We start from the raw sequence: 25,091 nt of genomic DNA on the forward strand, positions 1-25,091 counted from the left end.
ACAGTGGTAGGATCAGGTCATATGGTGGTGGTATTAGTTTGCAGATGGAAGGGAAACTTTCAGGTTAATATAATGATGGTGGTAATCATTTGAAATTGAATCATCTGATTATTTAAGTGTACATTTATAATGAACTCTATGGTTGGTAACTTAAAAAGCTTTTCTCATCAGGAAATCTTGATATGAGAACTTTCTTCTCACTTCTCTTCACACACATAGTGCAGATATAGGTCTGGGGACAGCTGGGATGTGGAGTGGAGAGGGTGAAAAAAACACTACAGTCTTTCAGAGGCTAAACAGATGAGACAGACAAACAAAGATAAGTAAATTCTGATTGGGAAGAGACCATATTGGAATACGAGAAATAGTTACCATCTTCCTTTCAAGCACATGCATGAGGAAAATAAAAATGGATGATTTGTTTAAAAAAGTTAGATGTCAAGGCTAGATTATCAACTGTGTTTGTTCAAAGCAGCTTCTTTTTTAAAATTATCATCTCACAACTTCCTTTGGTACTACATCATACTTTAATATCTTGCTTTCTGATAATATCTTCATGCTGAATAACTCCGAATTTTCATTCGACATGGTACATGTTTGCTTATAACTTCAAATGGTTAACTTCCAGATTTAAAAAAAAATAGTTTCTTTTAAAATTATGCCATTTTCCTGGGGTCATAGAGAGGACATTCATCTGACTCAGACACAGGGGTTTGCAATGAGAGTATTAAGATTTGAATTCATTGTCTAAGCCCCCCTTTGCAGTTAACAGGGCATAACAAGCATGTTTAGAGCCCAATTTGTCATATTTTAAAGTAGGTGTCTAATATAGATTAGATGACCCGCAGCTTGGAAGATCTGCCTCTGTTGCCTGCAGATGGAATTTAGGGACATAAGTTATCTTAAATCGCTACCAAAGCTTAGGCACAAACATCTGCACTGTAAATGTGTAATTGTAGGTGAATCCTCCCCTAAGTAAACCAAATATTTGCAAGTCATTAATGGATATATATTGAATATCAATTTTAATATCATTTCAAAACTAAATAACACTAAGCAAGGAGTTTTTTAATAATTAGAATTTGATTTATAGATGATTTTAGAGCCATGTGAGAAAAATGCAGCTTTTACAGCCTTGGAGACAATGTTTTTCCCTTTATCTAGACCAGACACTGTTGCTATTGGGAAATTAATCTCTAAGTCTTTCAGCTACGTTCTCTTCTGGAAAGAAAAAAAGATTGCTACAACTGTACAACTCAGTTTGCAAAGGCTTGTTACCTGTCCAGGGGAATATCTTGTTGCATGCAGTCTGTTGTGAATATCAAATAATTAGCATAAACATACCAAAATATTCTTTCTAGGGCGGTTGCTCTGAATAGTCATTGTTTCTTTTATTCCCAGTTGTTGTTAGCATTGAATGAAAATTCCAAAAAGCTAATGATGCTTTAAAGACCATTATTTTTTCTTGCGAACATCAGTTTCCTGAGCATTTCCCTTTTCAGGAGTTACTTTGTGCAACTTTAGCTGGTTGGCATATCGTTCTGTTTGGTAGGTTGCCAAGAATGATCATTCCATAGCAGATATTTTATTTTATTATTCTTTTTTGATTTAGTTACTTAAATATTTTGCTCTAAAGCTACTTTTTTTTTTACTTTTGTCCTAGTAAATCACTTAAACTGCAAGAGAAGATAAAGATTTACCATCTCACTATTTAATTTTATGTGAATGTACTACCATTATAAAAGACTTCAGTCATTTCTACTGCATCAGAGCTAAATTTTGCATTTCGGTACCATAGTCCATGGTACAGTCTTAGACACATTTTTCTAAACATTTCTGGTAAATCTTTTATGAAAAAGTTTATTCTTGACCACTGGATATTCAGAAATTTTCTATAGCCTATGAGAGTCAGTCCAGAAACAATAAATACTAATCTGAAAATTACTGTTGAGGGGTTGCATAACACATTGATTAATCTGACCTAAACCAAACTTACAAACTCCACAGTGGAGATGTCAAGGATCTTCACAAATTGTCGGTCAGATACAAACTGGAGTTCCCTGTTGTTACCTACTCACAGCCCATACACACGCCACAGGCAGGAGCAGAGCAGCTGGGAAGCACCAAGGGCAGCCCCAGCCACGGTCATTGGGTGCCTCCCTGGTATGGATGGTCCATGGCTGAGCTGAGGACTGGTGATGCTGTGGCAACATTTTTTCCACCACTGTTAACATGTGGAAATGCTCTATACTTATTATAAACTTTGCCAGTAAGCATTTTTAAGGAAGTTCATGCTTTGATGTTACTGATAGGTCTAAAATCTTCTAAGAGTAGTTTCTGGAAATATTGGTCTACAGCTCGCATTTTCCACAGCTAGAATATACTTGGTGGGCATGGTATGACCACTGATAATAATAAAAGAACTGTTAATTATTATATGATCTCTTCAGTGTGTTTTAATCTTGCCACACTAAAACATAGTAAGGTCCTATCTTTGAATTAAAAAGTCTTATTTTGGGGCACTTCTAATTTTGAGTGTCCATCTTCGGAGGGCTAAATGAGTTGTCTTATATTTGAGCCCTAGCTGAATCAGCCTCTTAGTCCAAAATGGCTTGTGGACTCACTGAGATTGTGCATGGGCTCTTGTTCAGAATAACCCAGCATTAGTTTTCAGAATATGTAGTTCTGCAATACTTGGGGTAAAAATATTTGTATATCCACATCTTTTTCAGCTCCTCAAGAGATTCTGAATTATCAAGTAATTTTCATTTTTTGCCACAAAATGGAACGTGAGGGGGAGAAAAGAGCTTGCATATTTAAGCTGATCTAAAACCAGAGGAGGAATTCTTAATATCTCCCGTAGCAATGTACGTGCTGCTCTGATTTGCTGTTAAGTTTCACTGCTTATAAAGACTTTATTATACACTAGCACTAGTCTGTCTCCCAAATAACAGGTCAAGAGCAAATTACAATAATAAAACAAATGTATATCATTTTGTTAGGGTCTTCTGCAGACATATACATGTCTTGGTCTAAAGTGAACAGAAAAGATGGACCCTGATTATGCCTTTAAAAAATTTGGCAGCACGGATGTTCACATCCATTGGAGTGGAGTGGCTGAACTAGATACAGGCAGCAGGAAAGCTTACTTGGAAGTACCATCACCATCATTAAAGTAAAGCAAACAGTATTTTTTTTTCATTATTTATTTAGTTTTGTGAAACAGTATTTAATGATTTTTTTTTTTAAATATCCAGTAAGACTTGGGGTAGGAAAATGTTGTTGGGAAATGTTAGGGCGCCATGTTCAGTGCCAGTGACTGAATAACTGAGAATGTATTTTCAAAAATGTTCACAGCAAAACAACTACAGTGTAAAGATCTCTACTTTCTCACCGGCAGCACACCTTAACTGCAACTGGAAGAAGTCACAGACAACTTTAGAGCTGACAGGCTAGTCCAGTTCTTCTCTTCACTAGTTATCCTGTTTGCTGAAGCTACCAATCAGTATGCTAATTATCTACATACTTCTGATTTAAGCAATTTTCAACTACACGCATTCTGGATGGATCCTGGTAGCTAATTTCACTAACCAGTGGAGATTCACTGCTTCCACAACTTCTAGTCAGTGCTGAGATGGGCTGCATTTTAAAGTGACCTTGAAATGAGAAATTTTTTGTTCCTCTCAAGTCCTCAGAATCATCCAGTAATTCTCTGCTTGAAACCCCCAAACACATTTGCTCTCTTACACACTAAGTTGTTCGTATCTAAACACCCACCTACAAACCTAAAGCAATTTAGCAGCCTAAAGAATTACTGGCACTCCAGGAAGCAGCAGTTCTACTGTCTCAATGGCCTCATCTTTTATACCAGGGAATTCTTAATGGCAGCAAAAAAAGCTAGTTCAAATTCCCTTGAGCATAGCATACAGGCAAAATTTCATTTTTACAACTTTCATTGCTTCTGTCTGCAACAGATATAAATATTGCATAATCTTCTGAATGCTTCACTATTTAATTATTGTTTTGTTTTCCACAATTGTTTTTAGACTATATTGAGGTATATACAGGTTCCCCCTTGGAGGGACTCTGCTATGTTTCAGTTCACTGAAATACCGTGTCATTCAAAATGTTTTCTGTTTCATAAGTTTTTTCTGTTGAGTATTCAGATGAATTCTTCTCATATAAATATGTATGCAAAAGCTGGCCATGATCTACAGCCAGATTATTATCTGATGGGGTGGGAAGTCTCCAGTCTTGCCCTTTGAAAAAGCAGAAATAGTGAAGGGCAAATGGTTAGATTGTGCTGTTTTGTGGCAGTTCCCCTGTCATTTATATGCGTCTCTAGTATGAATTTTGTGGATTGAAATGGATTAAGGCGACAAATAATTATCATTACTGCTGATTGTGGTATAATTTTTAATGTGTTTTTTGCCTTGTAAATCTCCTAAAGCCTCTTAGTTTGTCAGTATATACAGGTTAGATGCAGCCACACTGGCACTGAGGAGCTGCAGGGTTTCCCTGTCACATAAATCAAAAAAACACTAGGTTGCTTTTCCTCACCCCATCAGTAAGTTTGCCCTTACCTGTGAACACGATAGTGTGAGGCCAAGGCCAATTTTAATGTGGAAATCTCAGTCCAGGATATTTGTTTCAAATATATCCCAGCACTTTTCTCAAAAGCAGGATAAGGAAAATATATGGAACAATAGTAAAACCAGACTTAAAACAGTAAGAGAAATTCAATATCTGAAAAAAGAGGTTTCATTTCTGCGCTGTGTTCACAGATTGTAATAATATGCACAATATAAAAGAAAGTGAAGTAGGTGAATCTATTACTAACACCATCTCTGTAAAATATTACTCTGTAAAAGTGGTTAAACTCCTCCAGAAGAGAGGGTACCATCTAAAACTGATGAATTATGATGCGAGTGTTAAGTAAAAATTAAATATTGTGCAATTCTAATATTGGGATACAAAGAATAATAAATAGATTAGACAGTATTCAACCACAAAATTGCTAAACTCATGGAGTAGTAGTATGTTATCCTAACAACTGTAAACCTGGCACAGAATTTCTTATCATTATGCTGTCTAGATGGGGAAAAAAGTGCTGCTTAGGTCAGCTCACTAGCTTGGTATCTAGAGTGGATTCATTTGGATATTAAGACTCTTCTGTTGTTTCTTAAATTTTCAGTAGCTTTATAGGGAAAATAATCACATTCAAAAATTCAATGTATGCCATTAACCCAGTCATTTTATGCATAAAAAGGAAGAAGAAGGGTTCTTGAATATTTGGATAGGGTTTTCTTTTTTATCTACCTACATCTATAACAACAGAACTTAGATACTGTAAAAGATGTACAAAAGGGGAGCAATCTCTTCCCCATGTTTGTGATTGATAGGAAAAGAGTAATGTACTTAATTTTTCTGATACTGAAAAACAGGGCGCCTACAGACCCTGTGGAGTCTTTAGTATAGGAGATTTTTTTAAAGATTTTTTTAAACTGGGCTATAGCCCCTGAAGAAGGGAAAGGTGAAAAGGAAGTCACAAAATGCTCATGATGGCTGGGAACAGTTAATGGTCTTTAATTTCTAGCAGCTATTCAGTCTCTCCACAGTGGGGGAATGGATTTTTACACCGGCAGCCAGGAGTTAGAAATGGAACTAAGCAATCAGAGATTTTTGACTGCTCCCTGTTAATACAAATTCTTGTCAACAGGAATTACAACTGTCTGTCACTAAGTTAGGGGGCAAAAGGACCAGAGGTTTGTTGAACAATAGAAAAATCATTCTAAAATTTGGTCAAGTTTGAAGAAAAGTATGAGGAACAGTGAGTTAGACAAATTCTGTCAAGAATGGTAGGTGTTTGATCCTGTTGTAGTGAGGGGAAGAGGCTCAGTAGCTGACCTTTGGGTTCCCTTCTAACAGTTATGACTCTACTTTCATAATTCTGGATTTTGCCTGTGAAACGTAATATTGGAGAGATGAAGTTTATCCACAGCTGAAGCTCGATACTCAGAAAAGGCATTTTTCTTCCCCCTATGACCCTTATCCTCATCACCCTCCCACACCAGACCTGCAGTGTACGGGGTGCAAAGGTGGACCTCTCCAGCCACAGCCTGCCTGCCTGGTGTCTCCCATCCAACAGCCACTCCACCAAGAGATCAAAAGCCCTTATATGGGACTATAGATTCACGCAGTTACTCTGCCAACAGCTTCTCACAGCCTCCATGCTAAACAGAGCAGGGAATGTCAACCCAAAGCTAACACTGCTCTCATCTTGTGTTCAGTGGCAGCCTTTCACTCATTCCCTCCAGTGTTTTTTGTTCGTTTTAAATTCGTGCATGATTGAGGGATGTGTGGTAGGTAGATTGGAATGAGCCAGCTTTACATGCATCACAACATGCCAAATAGTGCAAGGACAAACTTCTGCCCAGTCTCATTTATTCACTGCCTTTTAAGTAAGTCTTTATTTGAGGTCTTCTGCCTCTGGCTGCCCAAAAAAATCTGTACCACATCTAATTTGATATTTTATGCAGTTAGTTATAATTCCCCTTCTATATAAAAAGAAATTTTCAGAGACCACAGTACTCCTTAAGGCAATCATTTAAGCAGCTTACCCCAAGAGAAGCTGAGGAGATAACTAATATAGTCTTCATTGCGACAGAAGATTGGTTATTTGTCATTAGAGAGGCATTGTGATATCCTAAACCTTTATGTGGCTTACTGGTGAAGAAAGCACTCCACCACTGCACATCAGATTTTAAACTGAACATAGTAGATACTTAAAACAAAAAAGTGAGTTTGTTTATAATGTGTTACACTCAGAGTCTTCTTTTATCTTACTGCTGATTTGAATGTATATTTTTATTTTTGTTTTTAGTAGCTAAAGATGTCAACATTTTTTTTGATGAGTTAGAAGGTGTGAACAGCCCTTCCAAAGATGATGACTCCCTGCTTCACCATGGTAATTTGACCAGTACTTCTGATGATGCCAGCCGGTTGGAAGTTGTGGGAGAGGTAAGGACACACATAATTATTAATGTCATAATTATTTTTGCCCATTTGAAAGAGCAAATAAATGTGATTTGATTTCAAATCTTATTCTGTGCAAGACAACTTGTGTCTCACCTTTGTTGTGGGGACTGTTTTGCTCATTCTAAGGTTATAATGCTGAAATATAAAACATCTCAAGGTAAAAGGAGGTTTTATTGATTTAATGCACCCTCATTGAAAAGTCTATACAGGTATTGTCTGCTTGTTTTCTGACCAGCCAAGTCTATTGCTTTACTGCTTCTGAAAATAATGGAAAGATTTCCCTATATTAATCCTTCTGGGGGAAAGAGGGAGGAGGAGAATATATCATTAATCTCTCATGAGACGCATTGAGGGTCGGGTGTGTGACACATTCCCTTCCAGTGGCAACCTAATAGTGCATGGTGATTCAGAGAACATGCCAGAATGGAATCACTCAGCACATAGTCCTTTTAAATTATGTCTTACGGCAGGCAAAACATCATGGACCCAAGTATGAAAAATTGGGCCTAAATTCTATTTTGTGTCTTTTATGCAGAAAAGAACGCCATACTCTTTAACTTTGCCCCCAACTGCCCTAGAATCCATAGATACTAGGGCTACCTCCTTGGGCAGTGACGGTGTTAGGGTCTTGTGTCCTTTCTCCCACCTCAAGAGTGTGGCTGCATCCAGACTACCTGCTGGAGTAGTCTGATATAACCTGCAATCTGTGCCTGAGGATTTTTTTTGGCAGGGGGCTGACTGGCACAGATCAGAACTGTCAGGGACCATAATTACACTTAAGAAGCATAGAAATCCATAGCACACTGCTGAAGCACCTGTCCTGACCCTGTTTTATTTACTAGTTTAGATAAAGTTTAGAAGCTCTAATTACAAATAATGTCTTTTTTCAGGAATTAGAGGGTTTCGTGGTGCAAGTTCTTTTGTGAAAGACTGCCGAGGAGAGAGACAGATTTTTTCTTGTGCTAGAAATTCAGCCCATATAGGGCTACACTCCTGAAATGTTTAAACAGATAATTAAAGCAACAAAATTCAGGACATCCAGAGATACCTTTGACCTTGCTTACAATTTTATCTTCCCCTTACTGATCACTCCTTCCCTACTTCCCGTATAACTTACAAAGGGCCCTCTTTGTCTGCTTGCACCACAATAGGTTAACCTGACATGATATTCTTGTGTTACATTTTTGGATCATGTACCATATGGTCTTTAATAGAAGGGCACAGGTTAAAGGCACATGATCTTTGGAAGTTAAAGAGGAAAAAAGAACAGAAAATAGTTAGGACAGAGGATGATATAGAGCAACGTATGCTACTTTTAATTTAACAATACAGCAAAAACTTTTTTTCTCTTTGATTATTTTTTGTTGTTTTTTAAAGAGAAACATCTCGGGAATATTTTCCTAGTTGAACGCATTATCTTTTTTTTGTACGTATAACTGTAACTGAGGAAAATAGCAATCTAGGTCATGTATATGTATAAGATGGGGAAAAAAACAGAAGACTGAAAGTCTTAATGGGATCTGGAGGATGCTGTAGCCCACAAAAAAAAGTTTCAAAGTATTTGGCCCCTGCTTAATTCCAGAAGGAAGCAATGCACAATTTACTTGTGGTATGGTTTGTATGGATAAATATGGGAGAACAACTATACAGTAGTGAGGTTAACTTTGAGGCTTCAAGCTTCTTTTTAGTCTTTCAGTTTAGTTTAGTAGCTAAGAGAACCTGAAGATCCCCCTTAAAGTCTTGAAGACAGGGATGTGGCATCAGTGAAAGTCTTTCTGAATGTAGTGATGTTTGTTCGGTTTAGTTTTGAAGCCCTTGTTGCAGCCAAATAATTTAAGATAATTTCTAGCTGAGCTTGTTAAAATGTATTTACAATCAAAAAATTACAAAAGTTTCTTATCACTTTTTTTTAGCTGACAGTTGATATATTATTCGCTTCTACTGTTAGTTGTTCATGCTCAGACAGAAGAATGAAGACTTTACGGACAGATCTTTATCAACATTTCCTTAACAGATGCAGAGCCAGATTGGGATTCAGCTTGTCCTTTGGCTAAAGATGGGGGTTTTTTTCTTTGTTTTATGTTTCATTCAAACACAGCTGCATTCTGAGGAAATTAAAAGTCACATTTCCCTTTGTGTGTACTGATCAAAATACTTTGTATGCATGCTAATATAACATTTAGTTATACACTTACAATTTAAATCCAGGGACATGTTTTCAATAAAATATTGTATTACTTCCACTGAAGATTCATTTTCTGAGAACTGGAGCTGCCGCAGAAAGAAGGTAAAAATTAAAGGAAAAATGGTTTAGGAGCTGTATTCTAGGCGTGTGTCGATCCATTCTGCCTTTTTTTCTAAGGACTAATAAATTAGTCATCCCAACAAAGGAGAAAGATGGAGCTGGGACAAAAATTGCCTTCTAATTAAATGAGCTTATACAACCCATTCTTGACATTCCAGCTTCTCCAGGTAGTTTGGAGATTAAAATTTTAAGAGTCACTCCTACAGTTTTCACTTTAAGTATTAAAGTCTGTTGATGTTCAGGAGCAGTGCTATTAACATTCTGCACAATAGAGCTTGCTTTAACAATCTCTTATATAAATTGGAACGAAACTTGCACTGAGGGTTATGGCAGAAAAAAAGGCATTCATGTTGTAAAATAAGAATTCTGATGTTCTTTATGGCACTTATGATAGCTTGTGCAATTTCAGCTCATTTTTCTCGTGTGTATTTACCAGAAAACAAATTAACTGCCTAATTACTTTCTTCTTCAGAGTTCAGGTTGGATATGGAAAGCGATTTTCTAAGCTTTCAGAGACAACTACAAATCTGTTACTTCCTAACTTTTGAGCATTTGCTTTTACAGCCTAGATAATTTATTGTTAGAAAAGCTCCATGTAATTAAGTATATTATAATGGCAAGAAAAATATACCAAACAATGAAAATATATGGAAAAATAAAATTGCAGTTTTCACAGAATTATAATCTAAATGAGAAAAAGGATATTAAGGGGGGGTGAAACGCAGAGAAAAAACACTTTAATTAAAACTTTACCTTAAAAACTGGCTGGTTCCAGGTTCCTCTTCTTCTGCTTAAGTTATTACTGTTAGTGGTACACATATTAACCTCCTCCACCAGCTCTGAAGTGGCATGCAAAGAACTCCAAGCAGTCTTCAACAACAGGAAAAGATGATCTCTTTATTGTTCAAAGATCCTACTTTCATTGAGCATCCATATTGATAGTAACCAGGTACCACAATAACTAGGAATGCAAAAAAAATCTAATTAGTGAATATTGGAATCCCTTCTGATTTATTTTTTAAAGACCTGCGGGTAAAGTTTCAAATTCCCTTGATTCCACTAACTGTACTTTTGCTTAGAAGTTCCATTTAATGTTTCTATAGCTGTTAGGGTTATGAATCCTTTGATTTTGGATAAAGAAACATTTGGTAAGCCCTTAAGTGTAAAGCTTTCTTAGTATATATGTGTGTGTGATTCATGTCTGTGTATGCTGATGGCTCCCAGTTGTGGGTCTGACAATATGAAAACTAGTGCATTATTTGGAAAAGAATTCCCAATTATACAACTTTAGATACGCATATTACAAATAAAGCTTCAAAGATATCCAGGAATTCTGAACTTCTTGTTAGAGCAAAGTTTTCCCTGTTCTTCCTCATTCTTCACACAAACTTTTTCAGTTGAAGGAATGGACACTTGACATACATGGCCCATACTTTCCTACCACAAACTGCAGTCAAACTTGATTCCAGATATTTCTTTTAAATCAGTTTAGGAAAACTGAATTTTGAAAGCATAACATAGGGAAAGGAGATGCAATGTCTGGAGAAGGGTCAGTGAAGCTCATGGCAGGAGAAAAGTATCTGTCTAGAATAGTGTGAACCTTGAATACTGTGGACAATGCAAAAGCCCTGCAGTTGCTGTTTTCTGACACTGCTGGCCCATCCTGACTGTCTTCATATCAAGTTAGATCCTGAGAGTTCTTGTAAGTCCATACTCACTCCAAAGCTGTCTTACAGGCTATAACAGAGGACAGGAGAAAGGTGTTCCTACTGAGAGGCTGTACCAGTCTAGTAGAGTTCATCAATCTGGATTTGACGTACTGTATTCCTAAAATTGAAAGGACCTCTAAATACAGGTATCCAAGTTGCTTTCCTGAGTGAAGAACAATGGTACTGTCATTGGGACTGTTTCACAAGTTCAAGAGAAAATTATTTGTCTCTGGAAGTTATATTTACGGGGGGGTAAAGTCCTACAAGTCAACAACTAAATCTCACACGTACTCTTTATCATAAGGTGCTACATGCACTGATGAGTAAGTGGAAGGCAAACCAATTTTCTTCAAAGAAAGATGAAACACAGGGAGTGTAAAGGGCAAATCTATTTTTCCAGTGCAGTCAGTACTGCATGCAGAGGAGAACACTTTCCTTTCGGTACACTTTGGACAGGTCTGTGCTAACATTTTAGTTCAGATCAGGAGTGTACATTTGAAGTGAATCTCTCAATTGCCTCTATCAGTGCTTTGTTTGCATTCCAGAACTGTGTTGGATTTTAACTCTGGATTCCTTCTGGATGCAATTACATTGTGAGATGTACTCCAGTGAGCCTCCTGGACCAGACTAGAATGGGTCCAAAGGAAGCCCTCAAGCCTACATAGCATGGACAGCAGGTCCTCAGCATGGAATGTTTTGTTCTGCACTGCTTTACGTGCCAAAATAGAGATAGTGAATCTGGGACCTATAGAACAGGTAGGATGGCTCAACAGGAGGCTTAGGAATCAGAGCAAGGCCATCAAGTTGACCCACTGCCTCTAAATCTCCAACTGTACCCTTCTTTTAATTAAAAAACTTTCAACATCATTTTGGGGTCTTTTATGTCTTCCTAATGTAGATGTTTTATAGAAAAAAACAAACTCTGCTTCCTGAGTTGTTTTCATATTTAATGCTCTGTGAAATATACCTCTGGTATCCTGATAATATCATTTGTCAGCACAATATGCATTATAGATATAAGTGGTTTGTTACTGTTATTTCCTTAGGGCTTAACTTTCTTTGTTTGTTTGTTTCTATTTCAGCTCTAAGAACTGTTCCCCTATATCAGCTCTGCATTAAGCTGTGTCAGGAGTCAAGGACTATAATAAAAGAATCTTAGAATAATTTCCCTTTCTTTCTGCAGTAACCTGGATGTACCAAGGGGAGGGGACATTTGGGATACTTTCACTGTTTTTTCCCATTTAATCAAAAAGGCTGCAGAGAATCAGAAAGATAGCTTCCACTAAAGTCCTTGAATGGAAATATTCTGGGTTTTATCTGTACAAATTATTTGTCCTATTACTGTGTTCACTTTTTGCGAATTAAATTCAGAAGCAGTTCGCATACTTCCTGTATTTTGAAAATTCTCTACTTTCCCAGATGTGAAAAGGAAAATATTCATTATTTCAAAGATACGATCATATATTATAGAGCATAGCTATTTCCTGCAGGGATGGTTGAGCAGATTCTGGAAAACAGAGAGAAATTGACTGAACCTTCTCTTCAGGTCAGAACTGGACTGATCTTGAGGTCCCTGAAGGCCCCTGCCCATATACTACTCTGAGGGAGTGCTGTTTCTTCCCATCATTCACCATGTACATTTTCTGTAGGAAACACTCCAGTCCACAAACCGCCACACAATTTCAACTTACTTGAAAGCGAAATCTTAACCCCTGGACAGGATTTTTATTGTGTGGAAGTGTCGTTAAATTGTAAGGACGATCTATAGAGAGTTTCATCTCATGAATTTCTGGAAAAAGACCAGAAGTTTCATCTTCTCTCCCCTCAGGAGAGGGACATGCTTGACCCCTTATTAGCAGTGAAATCTAGTTGTTTGTTTCTTTCTGTCAGAGCAAACATTCGAACAGGCACATTCTTTGCAGGAAATGGCCAAGAAGCGCTTTTTATTGTATTTATGTATTGCTATACCAAATACCAGGAAATATTTTCAAACAAATCTAGTGGATTTCCTCAGCCGTTGCTTAATCAAAGACTATTCTATAATTATTTGGATGAGGTATGATGAGTTAGGTAACAGGACTTCCATATAATTTTCCATGTCCTGTGAGACAAGAGGTACTAGAATCATCCCAAAGCAATGAGAATCTCTGTGCCGCGTCTTTGTGTTTCTCTCCACAGTAAATGTTCATGCCGTTCATTCTTCTCACCTTTACAAACACATTCTATGATGCTAAGTTCTTCATTTTGAATTTACACTTCAGTAATGCTGCTTTATATGTAAGAACTTATTCCTAATTTTATGCAGGGTGGTAGGGGAGGAAGGTTGGTTTGCGTTCTCTATTTAGTCCTATCCTATACCTATATGACCAAACACCTGCCTAAGAAGACCACCTGGTTTTGAAATGAGAAAGTCTGTAATCCTTTCAGGCAATCTCAGAGGCACTGTCTGTAAATCACCTTAAAACTTAAACAGCTTATTCTGATTCCTTATCTTTCCTGTTGGGTACTAGTGAAAACTGCTGATGCAGACACCAATGGAGCAATTTCTAAGGCAAATTAGCATTACTGAAATGTTTTACTTTCTCTTTACAGGAAGTACCTGATAAGAATAAAGCAAATGGACTGTATTTTAGAGATGGAAAATGTCGGATTGACTACATCCTGGTGTACAGAAAATCTAATCCACAGGCAGAAAAGAGAGAAGTATTTGAGAGAAATATCAGAGCAGAAGGTCTTCAAATGGAAAAAGAGGTAAGAGAGCTTTCTTGGAAAAAACCTTTCTCATTTAAGGCTGTGTAGAATCTGGGGGTATGAGTTTTGTTTACTCTAAAACCCCTTTACTCTGTTGTAGCAGTGAAAAATGCTCTTAAGCATGCCTAAATATAGACTATTTATTGCCAGAGCAGTGGGAAAGCATAGCCTAAAGGAAAACCAGACACAAGAACTGAAAACCAAAGCAGGCTATTAGCGTCATCTTTTTCAACCTTATGCACAAGTAGGCCACAGAATTTCATCCCCTGTGCTATGCAATAGAGAAAATAAGTGCTGAGTTTGGATGGCCTAAATTCTACTCAATGCAATCCACATTTCTGCACTTATTTCCTTTTAGGTGTCTGCCCCACCCTATGCTGAGGCTCTTTGTACTATTTTCAGAGACTTAACTTGACCACTGCCATCCTGCAGAGGGACTTGGTTGGTATTTTGGCAGTTTGAAAACAGTCTAGCATCTCCCCTTCTGTCTTAATCCTGAACATTGAAATAATTGGACAGTACACATGAATCATTTATATCACTGTTATTTCCAACACAATGTTCTAAACTAGTAAATGCTTTCTGGACAAGAAAATGTAAAATGTAAAAATTAATGTAAAGTGTCCAAAAATTTATTGATAGGTAGCAAAAGCAAGACTTAAAGAGACCATCTTTTTTCTCTTTTTTGTTTTTTTTTATGTCTAGGATATGTTTGTTCCTACATTTTTCTAAGTGTGTTTAAACAGGGTTAGCTTCACTTCGGAGAAGAATATATATACTAAATAGTTGTCTTTATTTGTACTTAATTCAACTCACATTTATTACTCTTGCATTGTCCTGCTGCCAGTGATGGAAACAGTAGAGGAATTTTTGTGTCACAGGCTTAGTCATTTGAGTAGGTGCTGCACATTATCTCCCTTTCTTTCACTGAATTCCTTGTACATGTATAGATTTTCTGCCTATACTTCTGTATGTGTACTTCTGTATGAATGCATGCTTCCTTTGAATACATTGGTGAGGAAAAAATGAAACTTGTTTCTCTCCAGAATAATTAAATGATTTCTTTTCTTTAGAAGATTTAGAATGAATGCAGGTTCTGGTGAACAGAAGTGTGTAAGAGCATATCACTGTTTACAAGAACCAGTTACCATAAACTTTCTCTTCAAATAACCTGGAAGTCAGCATCCTCAGTGGTGCAGTGATTGATAGATGTTTTCAATGACAGCCATTGTGCAGTTCTTACTTGTTGTCTGTAAATATACCAATATCTGTAGGAATTGAAACTCAAAATCCAAGAACACAAGAGTGTTCCTCCAGCTGTTTAGCTTCACATTCTGGAATTCTGCCTTGCTTCGACCAGGAGAAATGCAGAAAAATGATTTGAAGTCTTAGCAGTGTAAAAAGTGATAGTGGGATGAATCCTCCGTATTTATGCATCTGTCAAATGGTTTCAAATAAATATTTTCTTTGTGATTTCTGCAGATTTATTACTGTACTATGGTCAGCATTGAAACCTATACGTTCAATTTATATTTTAAGTACTATGAAACTTATTGCAACATTCTGCACAGAAAACTTTTTTGAATTGATGATTCGAAACTTTATAGTTTTCTTGTGGCTTTCAAGTCCATTTACTTGGACTTTTCTGCCTTGGCTGCATGAATGTTCTGCCCATTTGGTTATTCATTTCAGTTTTTGTTATGCTACAGACATGCAGATTTATTTCTTATTAATCTCATTTGGCCTGGGTATGACTTCCTGCTAGCATCAGTAGTTGTACATTTTCTAAATGGAGAATGACAAAAATGAGGTTGTGCTACATGACTCAGGCTGCTTTTGAAATCTAGGGTAGCAATCTATTTTAACATATGACTCTGACCTAAGATTAAAACCTAACATGTATATTTTATGATAACTTTAGTTTTCAAATTGAATTATAATCCTGAAGGAAATAAGTACAGTATTGGTACACTCTCTCTCCACAGCATAACTGCTGTGCTACACAACACTTATTTTTATACTAAGTGGTGTGATCAGTTAAACTGAAATTATTTCTCAATATTTTTACTTCTCCTTTTGATGAAACTATGCAATGTTATGAGTTTTAATTCTGGAATATTTTAACAGCAAGTCTCTTTTCCAATTGTTCATATAGATATATTGCTTCTACTGGGAAAAGTTTGCTCCTAGATGAAATTCTATGAAACAAGAGACTTGTCTCCGGCTTTGTCTGCAGAATTTATACAGAGGGAACAGGCTGTAACCAGCTAGACTGAAAAAAACTTTTAACCTTCCATGAATTTTGTGTAGGTTTTGGTTCATTCTCCTTTGACTACTGATTGTTCATATATTGACTTCTGACCATGTTAGTCCTATGTTTTTAATGTGAAATCAGTGTTGAAAGGAAAGCTTACAGAGCTGTTTATACTGCAGTTTCACAGAATCACTAGGTTGGAAAAGACCCACCAGATCATAGAGTCCAACCATTCCTATCAAACACTAAACCATGCCCCTTAGCACCTCATCCACCGGTGCCTTAAACACCTCCAGGGAAGGTGACTCAACCACCTCCCTGAGCAGCCTGTGCCAGTGCCCAATAGCCCTTTCTCTGAAAATTTTTTTCCTAATGTCCAGCCTAAACCTCCCCTGGCGGAGCTTGAGGCCATTCCCTCTTGTCCTGTCCCCTGTCACTTGGGAGAAGAGGCCAGCACCCTCCTCTCTACAACCTCCTTTCAGGTAGTTGTAGAGAGCAATGAGGTCTCCCCTCAGCCTCCTCTCCTCCAGGCTAAACAACCCCAGCTCTCTCAGCCATTCCTCATAAGGCCTGTTCTCCAGCCCCTTCACTAGCTTTGTTGCTCTTCTCTGGACTCGCTCCAGAGTCTCAACATCCTTCTTGCGGTGAGGGACCCAGAACTGAACACAGGATTCAAGGAGCAGTCTCAGCAGTGCCGAGTACAGAGGGAGAATAACCTCCCTGGACCTGCTGGTCACACCATTTCTGATACAAGCCAAGATGCCATTGGCCTTCTTGGCCACCTGGGCCACTGCTGGCTCATGTTCAGTCACTGTCAACCAACACCCCCAGGTCCCTCTCCTCCAGGCAGCTTTCTAGCCAGACTTCTCCTAGTCTGTAGCACTGCATAGGGTTGTTGTGCCCCAAGTGCAGGACCCGGCACTTGGCCTTGTTAAACTTCATGCCATTGGACTCTGCCCAGCGGTCCAGCCTGTTCAGATCCCTTTGCAGAGCTTCCCTACCCTCCAGCAGATCAACACTTCCACCCAGCTTAGTGTCGTCTGCAAACTTGCTAAGGGTGCACTCAGTGCCTTCGTCCAGGTCATTGATAAAGACATTGAACAGGGCTGGACCCAGCACTGAGCCCTGGGGAACCCCACTTGTCACTGGCCTCCAGCTGGATTTAACACCATTTCCCACCACTCTCTGGGCCCGGCCATCCAACCAGTTTTCCACCCAGGAGAGTGTGCGCCTGTCCAGGCCAGAGGCTGACAGTTTCTCAAGCAGAACGCTGTGAGAAACTGTGTCAAAGGTTTTACTGAAGTCCAGGAAGACCACATCCACAGCCTTCCCCTCATCCAGCAGCCGAGTCACTTTGCCATAGAAGGCGATCAGGGTAGTTTGGCAAGACCTGCCTTTTGTGAACCCGTGTTGACTGGGCCTGATCACCTGGTTCTCTTGCATGTGCTTCATGATAGCACTCAGGATCACCTGTTCCATGACTTTCCCTGGCACTGAGGTCAGACTGACAGGCCTGTAGTTCCCTGCATCCCCCCTGCGACCCTTCTTGTAGATGGGCACAACATCAGCCAGCCTCCAGTCCAGTGGGACTTCCCCAGTCTTCCAGGACTGTTGGAAGATGATGGGAAGGGGTTTGGCCAGCACATCCGCCAGCTCCTTCAATGCCCTTGGATGGATCCCATCTGGCCCCATAGACTTGTAGGTGTCTAGTTGGGCAAGCACGGCTCTGACCACCTGCTCTTGGATCATGGGAGCCTCATTTTGCTCCTCTAGCTCCTGGGTTTGTACACAGATGGAACGACTTTCTTTACACTTAAAGACTGAGGCAAAGAAGGCATTAAGTACCTCAGCCTTTTCCTCATCCCCTGTCACTGTTGTTCCTTCTGCATCCAATAGGGACTGTATGGTCTTCCTAGTCCTCCTTTTATTATTTATAGAAAGATTTTTTTGTTATCTTTCAAAACCGTATTTCTCAGTAACATAGCAGTAGGAGAATAACAGACTGCAGTGACTCGCTGACAAATTTAGCACAAAAAAATATAAATACATACCCAGGATATGGTGGGTGCAGAGAGAAAAGTGTTTACCTAACAGCATGAAACAAGAAAGTGAATCTGAAATGAATACACAAATGTTGAGATAACTTCAGGCCCAACATCAAGATCACATAGCTGAGAAAGATCTGAACAGGTATATGTTTCTGATGCTAGAAAGAGGTAATAATGTTTTGTAGATATTCCCCAATGTATTCACGCTCTTGTTCTTCAGCTGTACCACACCACTTTCCCATGGAAGTTCTCCCAGCTTTTGAGCTCCTTGCTGCCTTAACATGCAGGTCTCCTCACAGTGAATGGATGCTCCAGGAACTAATTTCAGATACTTTACAAAAAGCAGTCAACCCATTTGGGTTTCTGCTCGCACATTGATTTTTGTGTCTCCCAAATGAAAACAAAAGATGTTAATGTAGTGTATTGTTCCACTTTTCAAGAACAATCCAAATTGTGTGGTTTTTGTGTTACATGCCTGATTAAAAATTTAAACATCACCACCGTAAGTGTCAAAATGTCACCAGGGCATCTCTAATTGCATTCACTCCCTGCCTCAAGCAGCAGCTGACATTTCTGGGGCAACATCTGGCTGCTGACATGCAGCTAATGTATACAGTAGGTAGCAGAAATATACAATAGGTGTTCCCTGGAGAAAACAGGGAAGAAAAGCACAATATAAGGTTCACTTCTGTTGTATGAACAAGGATCTACTAGCAGGTATAATCTGAGCCTGAAAGCTATGTTAATCTGAGTCTGAAAGTTATGTTTTGAGATCTTTTTCAGTAGATGATGAAATGTATTTACAGGATGCTATTATTTCATGACTTTTCAAGTCTGCAAGCAGATGTAGATGGCCAGGTTGTAGGAGTTCTACAAAGCAGTTTCTGTAAACGTAGCTGTAGTTTTGCATTAACAGGACAGAACTTTAGAGGCTAAAAATATCTATTTCAGTAAGATACTTCTGTTTAGCAGCATCTTGAAGCCTGGTTTAAAATGATGAATGTTGAGAGAAATTACAGATGACAGAAAGAGCACACAATGTAGTATAACCGTGACTTTTGGCTCATACCTGAGTGTAAAACCAAAATAGACTTATGACCAAATCAAAGTGAGGTAAAAGTTAGAAATAAAGGATGAAGATGAAAATAACAGAACTTCAAAGGCTGAAACTTCAAATAGAGTTGTGCTCAGAAGTGATGATATGAAAGAGATATTATGATCAACAGCTATTGCTTCTGAGAGTAGTCAAATATTATCATCTTTCTTTGTGGCAAAAATGACTTCTACTACTTTTTACAGTTGTTGTTGTTAGTATAGCAGAGCCAAAACAGTTATGTGAGACTGATCTGCTTTCTTCTGGCTTGTGCGTCATTGCTACAATTGTTCATGAGAGTCCTGTTACATAAATGTTATGGCTGATTGTGATTCAAGGGAAGAAAAGAATTAAGCTGACTTCCAGACCCCAAGTGGCATTTGCAGATATGAGTGAGGAAAGGTATTTTATAAACTTAGCTTATGTAAGTTGGTTCTCTGAGAAGCAGTGCACAATAAAATCTGAGTGCCTTTGAAGGTGACTCTTAGATTTCTTTTTCAGTTACAATTTCAGTTTGTACAGTTACTGAAAGAACAATAATTAGCCTGTAATTTATTGCTGCTATAGGTGTTAATTTAACCAACCAGACATACAGTTTATAACAGAGTGTTCTGCCTATGGCCCAATAACTATTGCACCTTGCCAGAAATGTTTGCGTGGTGGCAAGGAGCAGGCTGCAGGTCAGCTGAGGAATCTCTTTTCCTGGCTGCTATTTTCCATTGGTGTTCTTATCTCTTCCTTGTTGTGTTGAGTTTACTCCATAGTGTAGCAAAAAAAGGGTAACCTTGGAAAGCTTCCCACCACCGAAGTTGTATCTACTGCCCTCCAAACTTTTTTTACGCAGAGGAAAATATCTGTGTGCAGTATAGAAAGCACCAGGACAACTGTGCACGTGATGATCGTCCATACTACACAGAAATGGTAGGTCAGGTTGTCACCTATGACTAACAGACTGCCCTTTAGGACAAACTACACAGCTCCTTAAAATTAGGGGTTGCTAACTTAATGATTCTCTTAATTCCAACACAGTTCGTATCTTCCTTTTGTGTTCTATAATAATCATGGAATCATAGAATTGTTTGGGTTGGAAGGGACATTAAAGATCATCCCATTTCAACCCCCCTGCAGGGACACATCCCACTAGATTAGGCTGCCCAAGGCAACACTTCCAGGGATGGGGCATCCACAGGTTCCCTGGACAACCTGTTCTAATGTCTCACTACCCTCATTGTGAATAGGGTGACTCATTGTGACTCCTTTAATTGCAGTGGGGTAGATTGCTGTCACCCTATTATTTAAGACAACAGCGCAATGACAGTTTGTGCTAGCTGAGGGATCTTTACTGCATTTTAAAATACATCATTTTTTATCCAATTTACACATCCTGTCTTTCCTTGATGATTTAATTTTAAACCACATTCAGGGACATTTTCAAGAAGAAAAGAAATCCAATTCTTTCCTGTTCTTTTTAATTTAAAATAGTGATGGAGTGATAGTTACTGTCAGTAACTCCAGTCATCACACACTTACCCATGCACATGCTTAAACACATATACACATAAGCCATCATGGATACACACAGAGAAAACAAGGGTAGCCAATGTCTGTCTCGAGGTAATGAAAAGTAGTATGTAGATATTCCAGTCCCTTGACATTAGGGAGAGAACTTCGCCTTCATGCTAAAGCTGCAATAAGTAAAATAGTAAGATATGAGTAACAGTGGCAAGCATTTCTCCCTGTCTGAATAACTGGTGTTTGTACAAAACTAGACCTTCTTTGTCTTTGGAGAAGATCGCATGTAGTTCAATGTTAATTGACTGCTGTAGATGATTTCAAGCACTCAGTAGCTTTCAGGTCTAGTAAGTTGTTTCAGTACCTCACTTTTCTCATCCATTACTCAATATGTAAATATCTACAGCTAACTTATAGTACAAATTATGCAGCCTGCAGGAGCTGTAGTTTCGCAAACAGCATAATATCCTGTTATAAGCAGGTGCAGTTTCTTATCTAATGTTTAAGCACTGTGTCTGCTTCCATCCACAAATCACAGGTGGAGACATCAAAGTGACATAAACTATGCCTGCAGAAAGGGAACCAGACTGGAATGCAAGCCCACTGCATGCATTATAAGTGAAAGTGCTTCCAGCTATTTAATTTAAAACATTGGGCTGTTAATTTCATCCAAACTCAGCCAAAGCAAATTAAAAATAGACTAGTCTTCCAAAGATTTATTGTTAGCTCGTTATTTAATGCAAATAGCAAGTGGAGCTTTTTCACCAATGTTTTACAGAAAAATGTAGAGGAACAAACAGAGCAATGTCCTTTTAAAGGTATTCCTCTGTATCAAAAAGCATTGATAGGAATTTGATAGGAATGGTTGGACTCGATGATCCTGTGGGTCTCTTCCAACCTGGTTATTCTATGATTCTATGATTCTATGATTGTTGCTAAACAGTGTAGGAGTTTCCAGCTACCTGGGCTTCTGAGGCAAAATATTTTAGATGTCAGATACTATGTCCACTGCACAGCATAGTGGCAATTTAGAAGAGAAATTCGAGGAGGTACATGGAATTGTGGATGGCTATAGCCTGAACTCGAATTTCAGTGTGCAGATTTTCAAAGTAACTTTCTTGATTGTCTTAGGGAGCCCAGAAATTAATATGTTCCCAAATTGACAAATTCCAGCCTTTAACAGGACTTTGTAAAGCTAGTAGACTAAGAAATTGTCACTGAAAAAATGATGTGCATTTGAAAAAAGTATGGATTTTTTATGGAGTATGGAGGTAATAAAGAAAACAGGTAGATAACTGAAAAGGTATTGAAAGGTCTCTAAGACATTTCTTTTCCTTCAGCAATATTGAGCGGGATTTTTTTGTTAAAGAGTCTCCTGCCATGAGTCTTCATGGATCAGAATGTCAAAAACATTCAGAAGGACACCAAGCTCATGGGAAAAAAACAAGGAGGCAATAGATTAAAAAATAATGATGAAGATTACACATAAGATGTCCTTTATATGTCAAAAGTCACCTTTCCCTTTACAATAATTGGTCCTAAAATGCAATTATTTTTGAGATGTTGTTTGCCTGTCAGTGGCATCAGGAACAAGTATAATCCAATCACTTAATGCACAGTGAGAGTATTCATTGCCCAGAGGTGACATGACTGGTTTGCTGCAGTGCTCCCTGATAGTTGTGGCTTAATGAGCAGAAGTCTAGAGCTGTCTGTAGCAAGCAGAAAGGCAGAGTACGTAGAAATGCCAGCAGAACACTTTACGTTCTTCTTTCGCGTTGATGATTTTGGTGCTGTTGTTTTGAAAAGATGGCATTGTATTTACGGCATTACACTTCTGAACAAACAGTAACAAGTTCAAGTGGTCCCATGCTTTCTTGGTTTACAGGGCATTTGTGTCTTTCCCTGCAGCATCAAGTGGTGTGGGGCTGTCCTCCTTGGAAGTAGTCCCAGGAGGGAAGCATGAGTCTGGAAAGAACAATTCTCTTTCTCACCCACTCTTGGCATAAGAGGGCTTTATATTGCCCTACTACTTTCCTAGTTATACCAGGTTAACTTCAGTCATGGAGCACTGGTGCTGTGCGCCTTGGACTAACTGTATTTTAATTGTGGTAAGAGCCTCACAAATAGAGCTAGTCAAATTACCTCAGTGCTCAGACTTTATTAAAAAAGACGTTTCAGTTTATGGCTCTCTGGGCCCAAATTAAATTCAGCGTTAGCCACTGCATATTTATGTATTTGTTTTCTTGCTGTTTGAGTGGTAATGAAGTAATGTTGTAAATGGAGTTTAATGAAGCCTGACCTGAAGGAAAAATATTCCTGAGATAGCCACCCTGACCAATACCTCTGACAGCTGATTAGTTATATCTCCCTATTTAAAATCCTATCTCGTTTACAGAACGCTCTTCTGTGCACACATATTTTTTGAATTCTCATATGAAAGCTTTCAAAAGAATCTCTAGAAGTACCTTTTAAGTGAAACAGTGTAAGGACCTATTTCTTTCATATTTGAGGTCTTCATGGTTTTGTTCTTACTATTTTTCTTAGATACAGCTTGTTTTTTTCTGTTAATAGACTTAAATAGACTTTTCCATTTATAACAAATAAGATTTTACTCCCTTTTCTGAAGTCTCTGTTATCAAACACTAATGTTAGAACTTTGTACCTCCTTTTTTTTAACAGCTGGCTCTTATATCTTTTTAATATTCAAAAATTTCCACAAAGAAAAATCCTCCAAGGTGAAAATGTAGATAGAAGAACAAAACGGACACATGTATATCTGGAAACCATGACTCTATACTTTCTCTTGCAATACACAAAATTCATGTTATTTTTAATGACTGCTACTTTTGGAGACATTTCCTCTTCCTTTCCAATGTATTTACTTGACCTTCTCCTTTCAGATTAGTTTATAAATGTCATGTTTTGAATGTCTGCTATTGTAGGTTAGTAATAATGGCAGCATACTCAGGGATTTTCACATTCACATACTTCTTTGCATAAGAAGTAGAATTATATAGTTTTCCTATATCTTTCTGTATCTATAATAACATTACTGACATGGAGTTTGCACAATTTCCTTATGTAGACTTTAAGGGTCTGAAATTAGGTACAGACAGGCTTTTAAATGACATTGGTTGGAAAATAATCTCCCATAATAAGCTGTTACAACCAATCCATCTAATTTTAGTGTATTCTTTTCACAATTTTAGTTTAATTGGATTAGCTTCAGAAGTAGAAATTGTTTCTTGAAGAAGAGTATCAGCAAGTTTATTTGCTTGACTGGTAGTTCCTAAATTCCAATTAATATTTCTTTCTCTGCTTTTAACATTGTTCTCTTAACTTCTTTTCTTTTTTGAGTGAGGAAAATTGCATTAAGCCTTTTTAATCCATCTGCTAAAACCTCTTTTATTTAGGTAATTCCTTTTAAAATGGCCATTTAAATGAGATACTTACAATGTTCTCATGTTTCCACTAATTGTGCAAATCTGATTTACTCAATTACCAAACATCAATAAAGTTCTGTAATGTAATATTTTATTTCTTTAAAAGAGAAGCTATAAAAATATTGTACCCATTTAGGAGAAAGCTATTCAGACACCTTTACATGCATCACTGCTTCTGTCTTTTTTTGTAATGCAGGCTTATAGGATAATTTTGAGTATAGACTTCTATTTAATGGTCTCAAGAAGATTTAGCACCTCTGGAGTTATTCTTCTTCAGTGTACAGGCTAGGTCTGAAAGCCCCTTCACCAAGTAATACCAAACATGCTCCAGTTCAGGATCCTTCACATTGTTTTGACTAGGGAGTGAAAGGAAAAAGAATATTTTTTTTTAATTGTTGCAATCTGTTTTCTTAAAAACAAATACATAAAAATTCCATGAGGACTGGAAGAATCACACGAAAGATACTTTATTTGTTTGTAATACCAAGCACTTGTCAACTGATTCAAAGTGAAAAGTGTCTCTCTGCAAATGTTTTTCTTAGGGTCATTTTCTCCACCAGTTCCATTTCTTTAGGAATTTTCTCCTTCCAGTGTAAGTACATTGACTAGGTAGGTAGTGAAATCCCCCTCTCTCAAGCTTGTTAGCAAATCAGTAAGTGCTCTTGCCTAGCTCAAAGGACTGGCTCTTTCCCTGCCTTTAAATGGGATCATAGGATGATTTGGATTGAAAAAGATTTTAGATGGTCTGTAGTTCAACCTCCTTCTCAAAACAGGGTCAGCTACAAGATCAAGACTACGTTGTCCAGGACTTTCATGTGCCTTTTTCTAGGGGGATACACCTATTCATTTTTTTATGTCCATTTGGATTTTCTGTATGTTTGTTTGGGTTTTGTTTCATTTTATTTTTAATCTTTCCATTCCATAAGGGAGACTAGCTA

The 25,091-nt window shown here is 38.0% G+C and overlaps 1 protein-coding gene across 6 annotated transcripts in view; it reads left to right on the plus strand.

Annotated features, from left to right (window-relative positions):
- Positions 1-25,091, plus strand: part of ANO4 (anoctamin 4) — a 212,602-nt gene that overhangs the window by 95,715 nt on the left and 91,796 nt on the right. For 4 of the 6 annotated variants that reach the window (XM_069857110.1, XM_069857086.1, XM_069857078.1 and 1 more), the window contains 2 exons: positions 6,884-7,020; positions 13,645-13,803. In XM_069857110.1, coding sequence (XP_069713211.1) covers positions 6,884-7,020; positions 13,645-13,803 — 296 coding nt within the window. Of the gene's footprint in view, positions 1-5,719; positions 5,831-6,883; positions 7,021-13,644; positions 13,804-25,091 lie in introns of those variants that run through there. The other 2 variants (XM_069857106.1, XM_069857100.1) reach the window with 2 other exon arrangements.

The sequence above is a fragment of the Phaenicophaeus curvirostris genome, chromosome 1 (assembly GCF_032191515.1).
Source record: "Phaenicophaeus curvirostris isolate KB17595 chromosome 1, BPBGC_Pcur_1.0, whole genome shotgun sequence".
NCBI classification, from domain to species: Eukaryota; Metazoa; Chordata; class Aves; order Cuculiformes; family Cuculidae; genus Phaenicophaeus; species Phaenicophaeus curvirostris.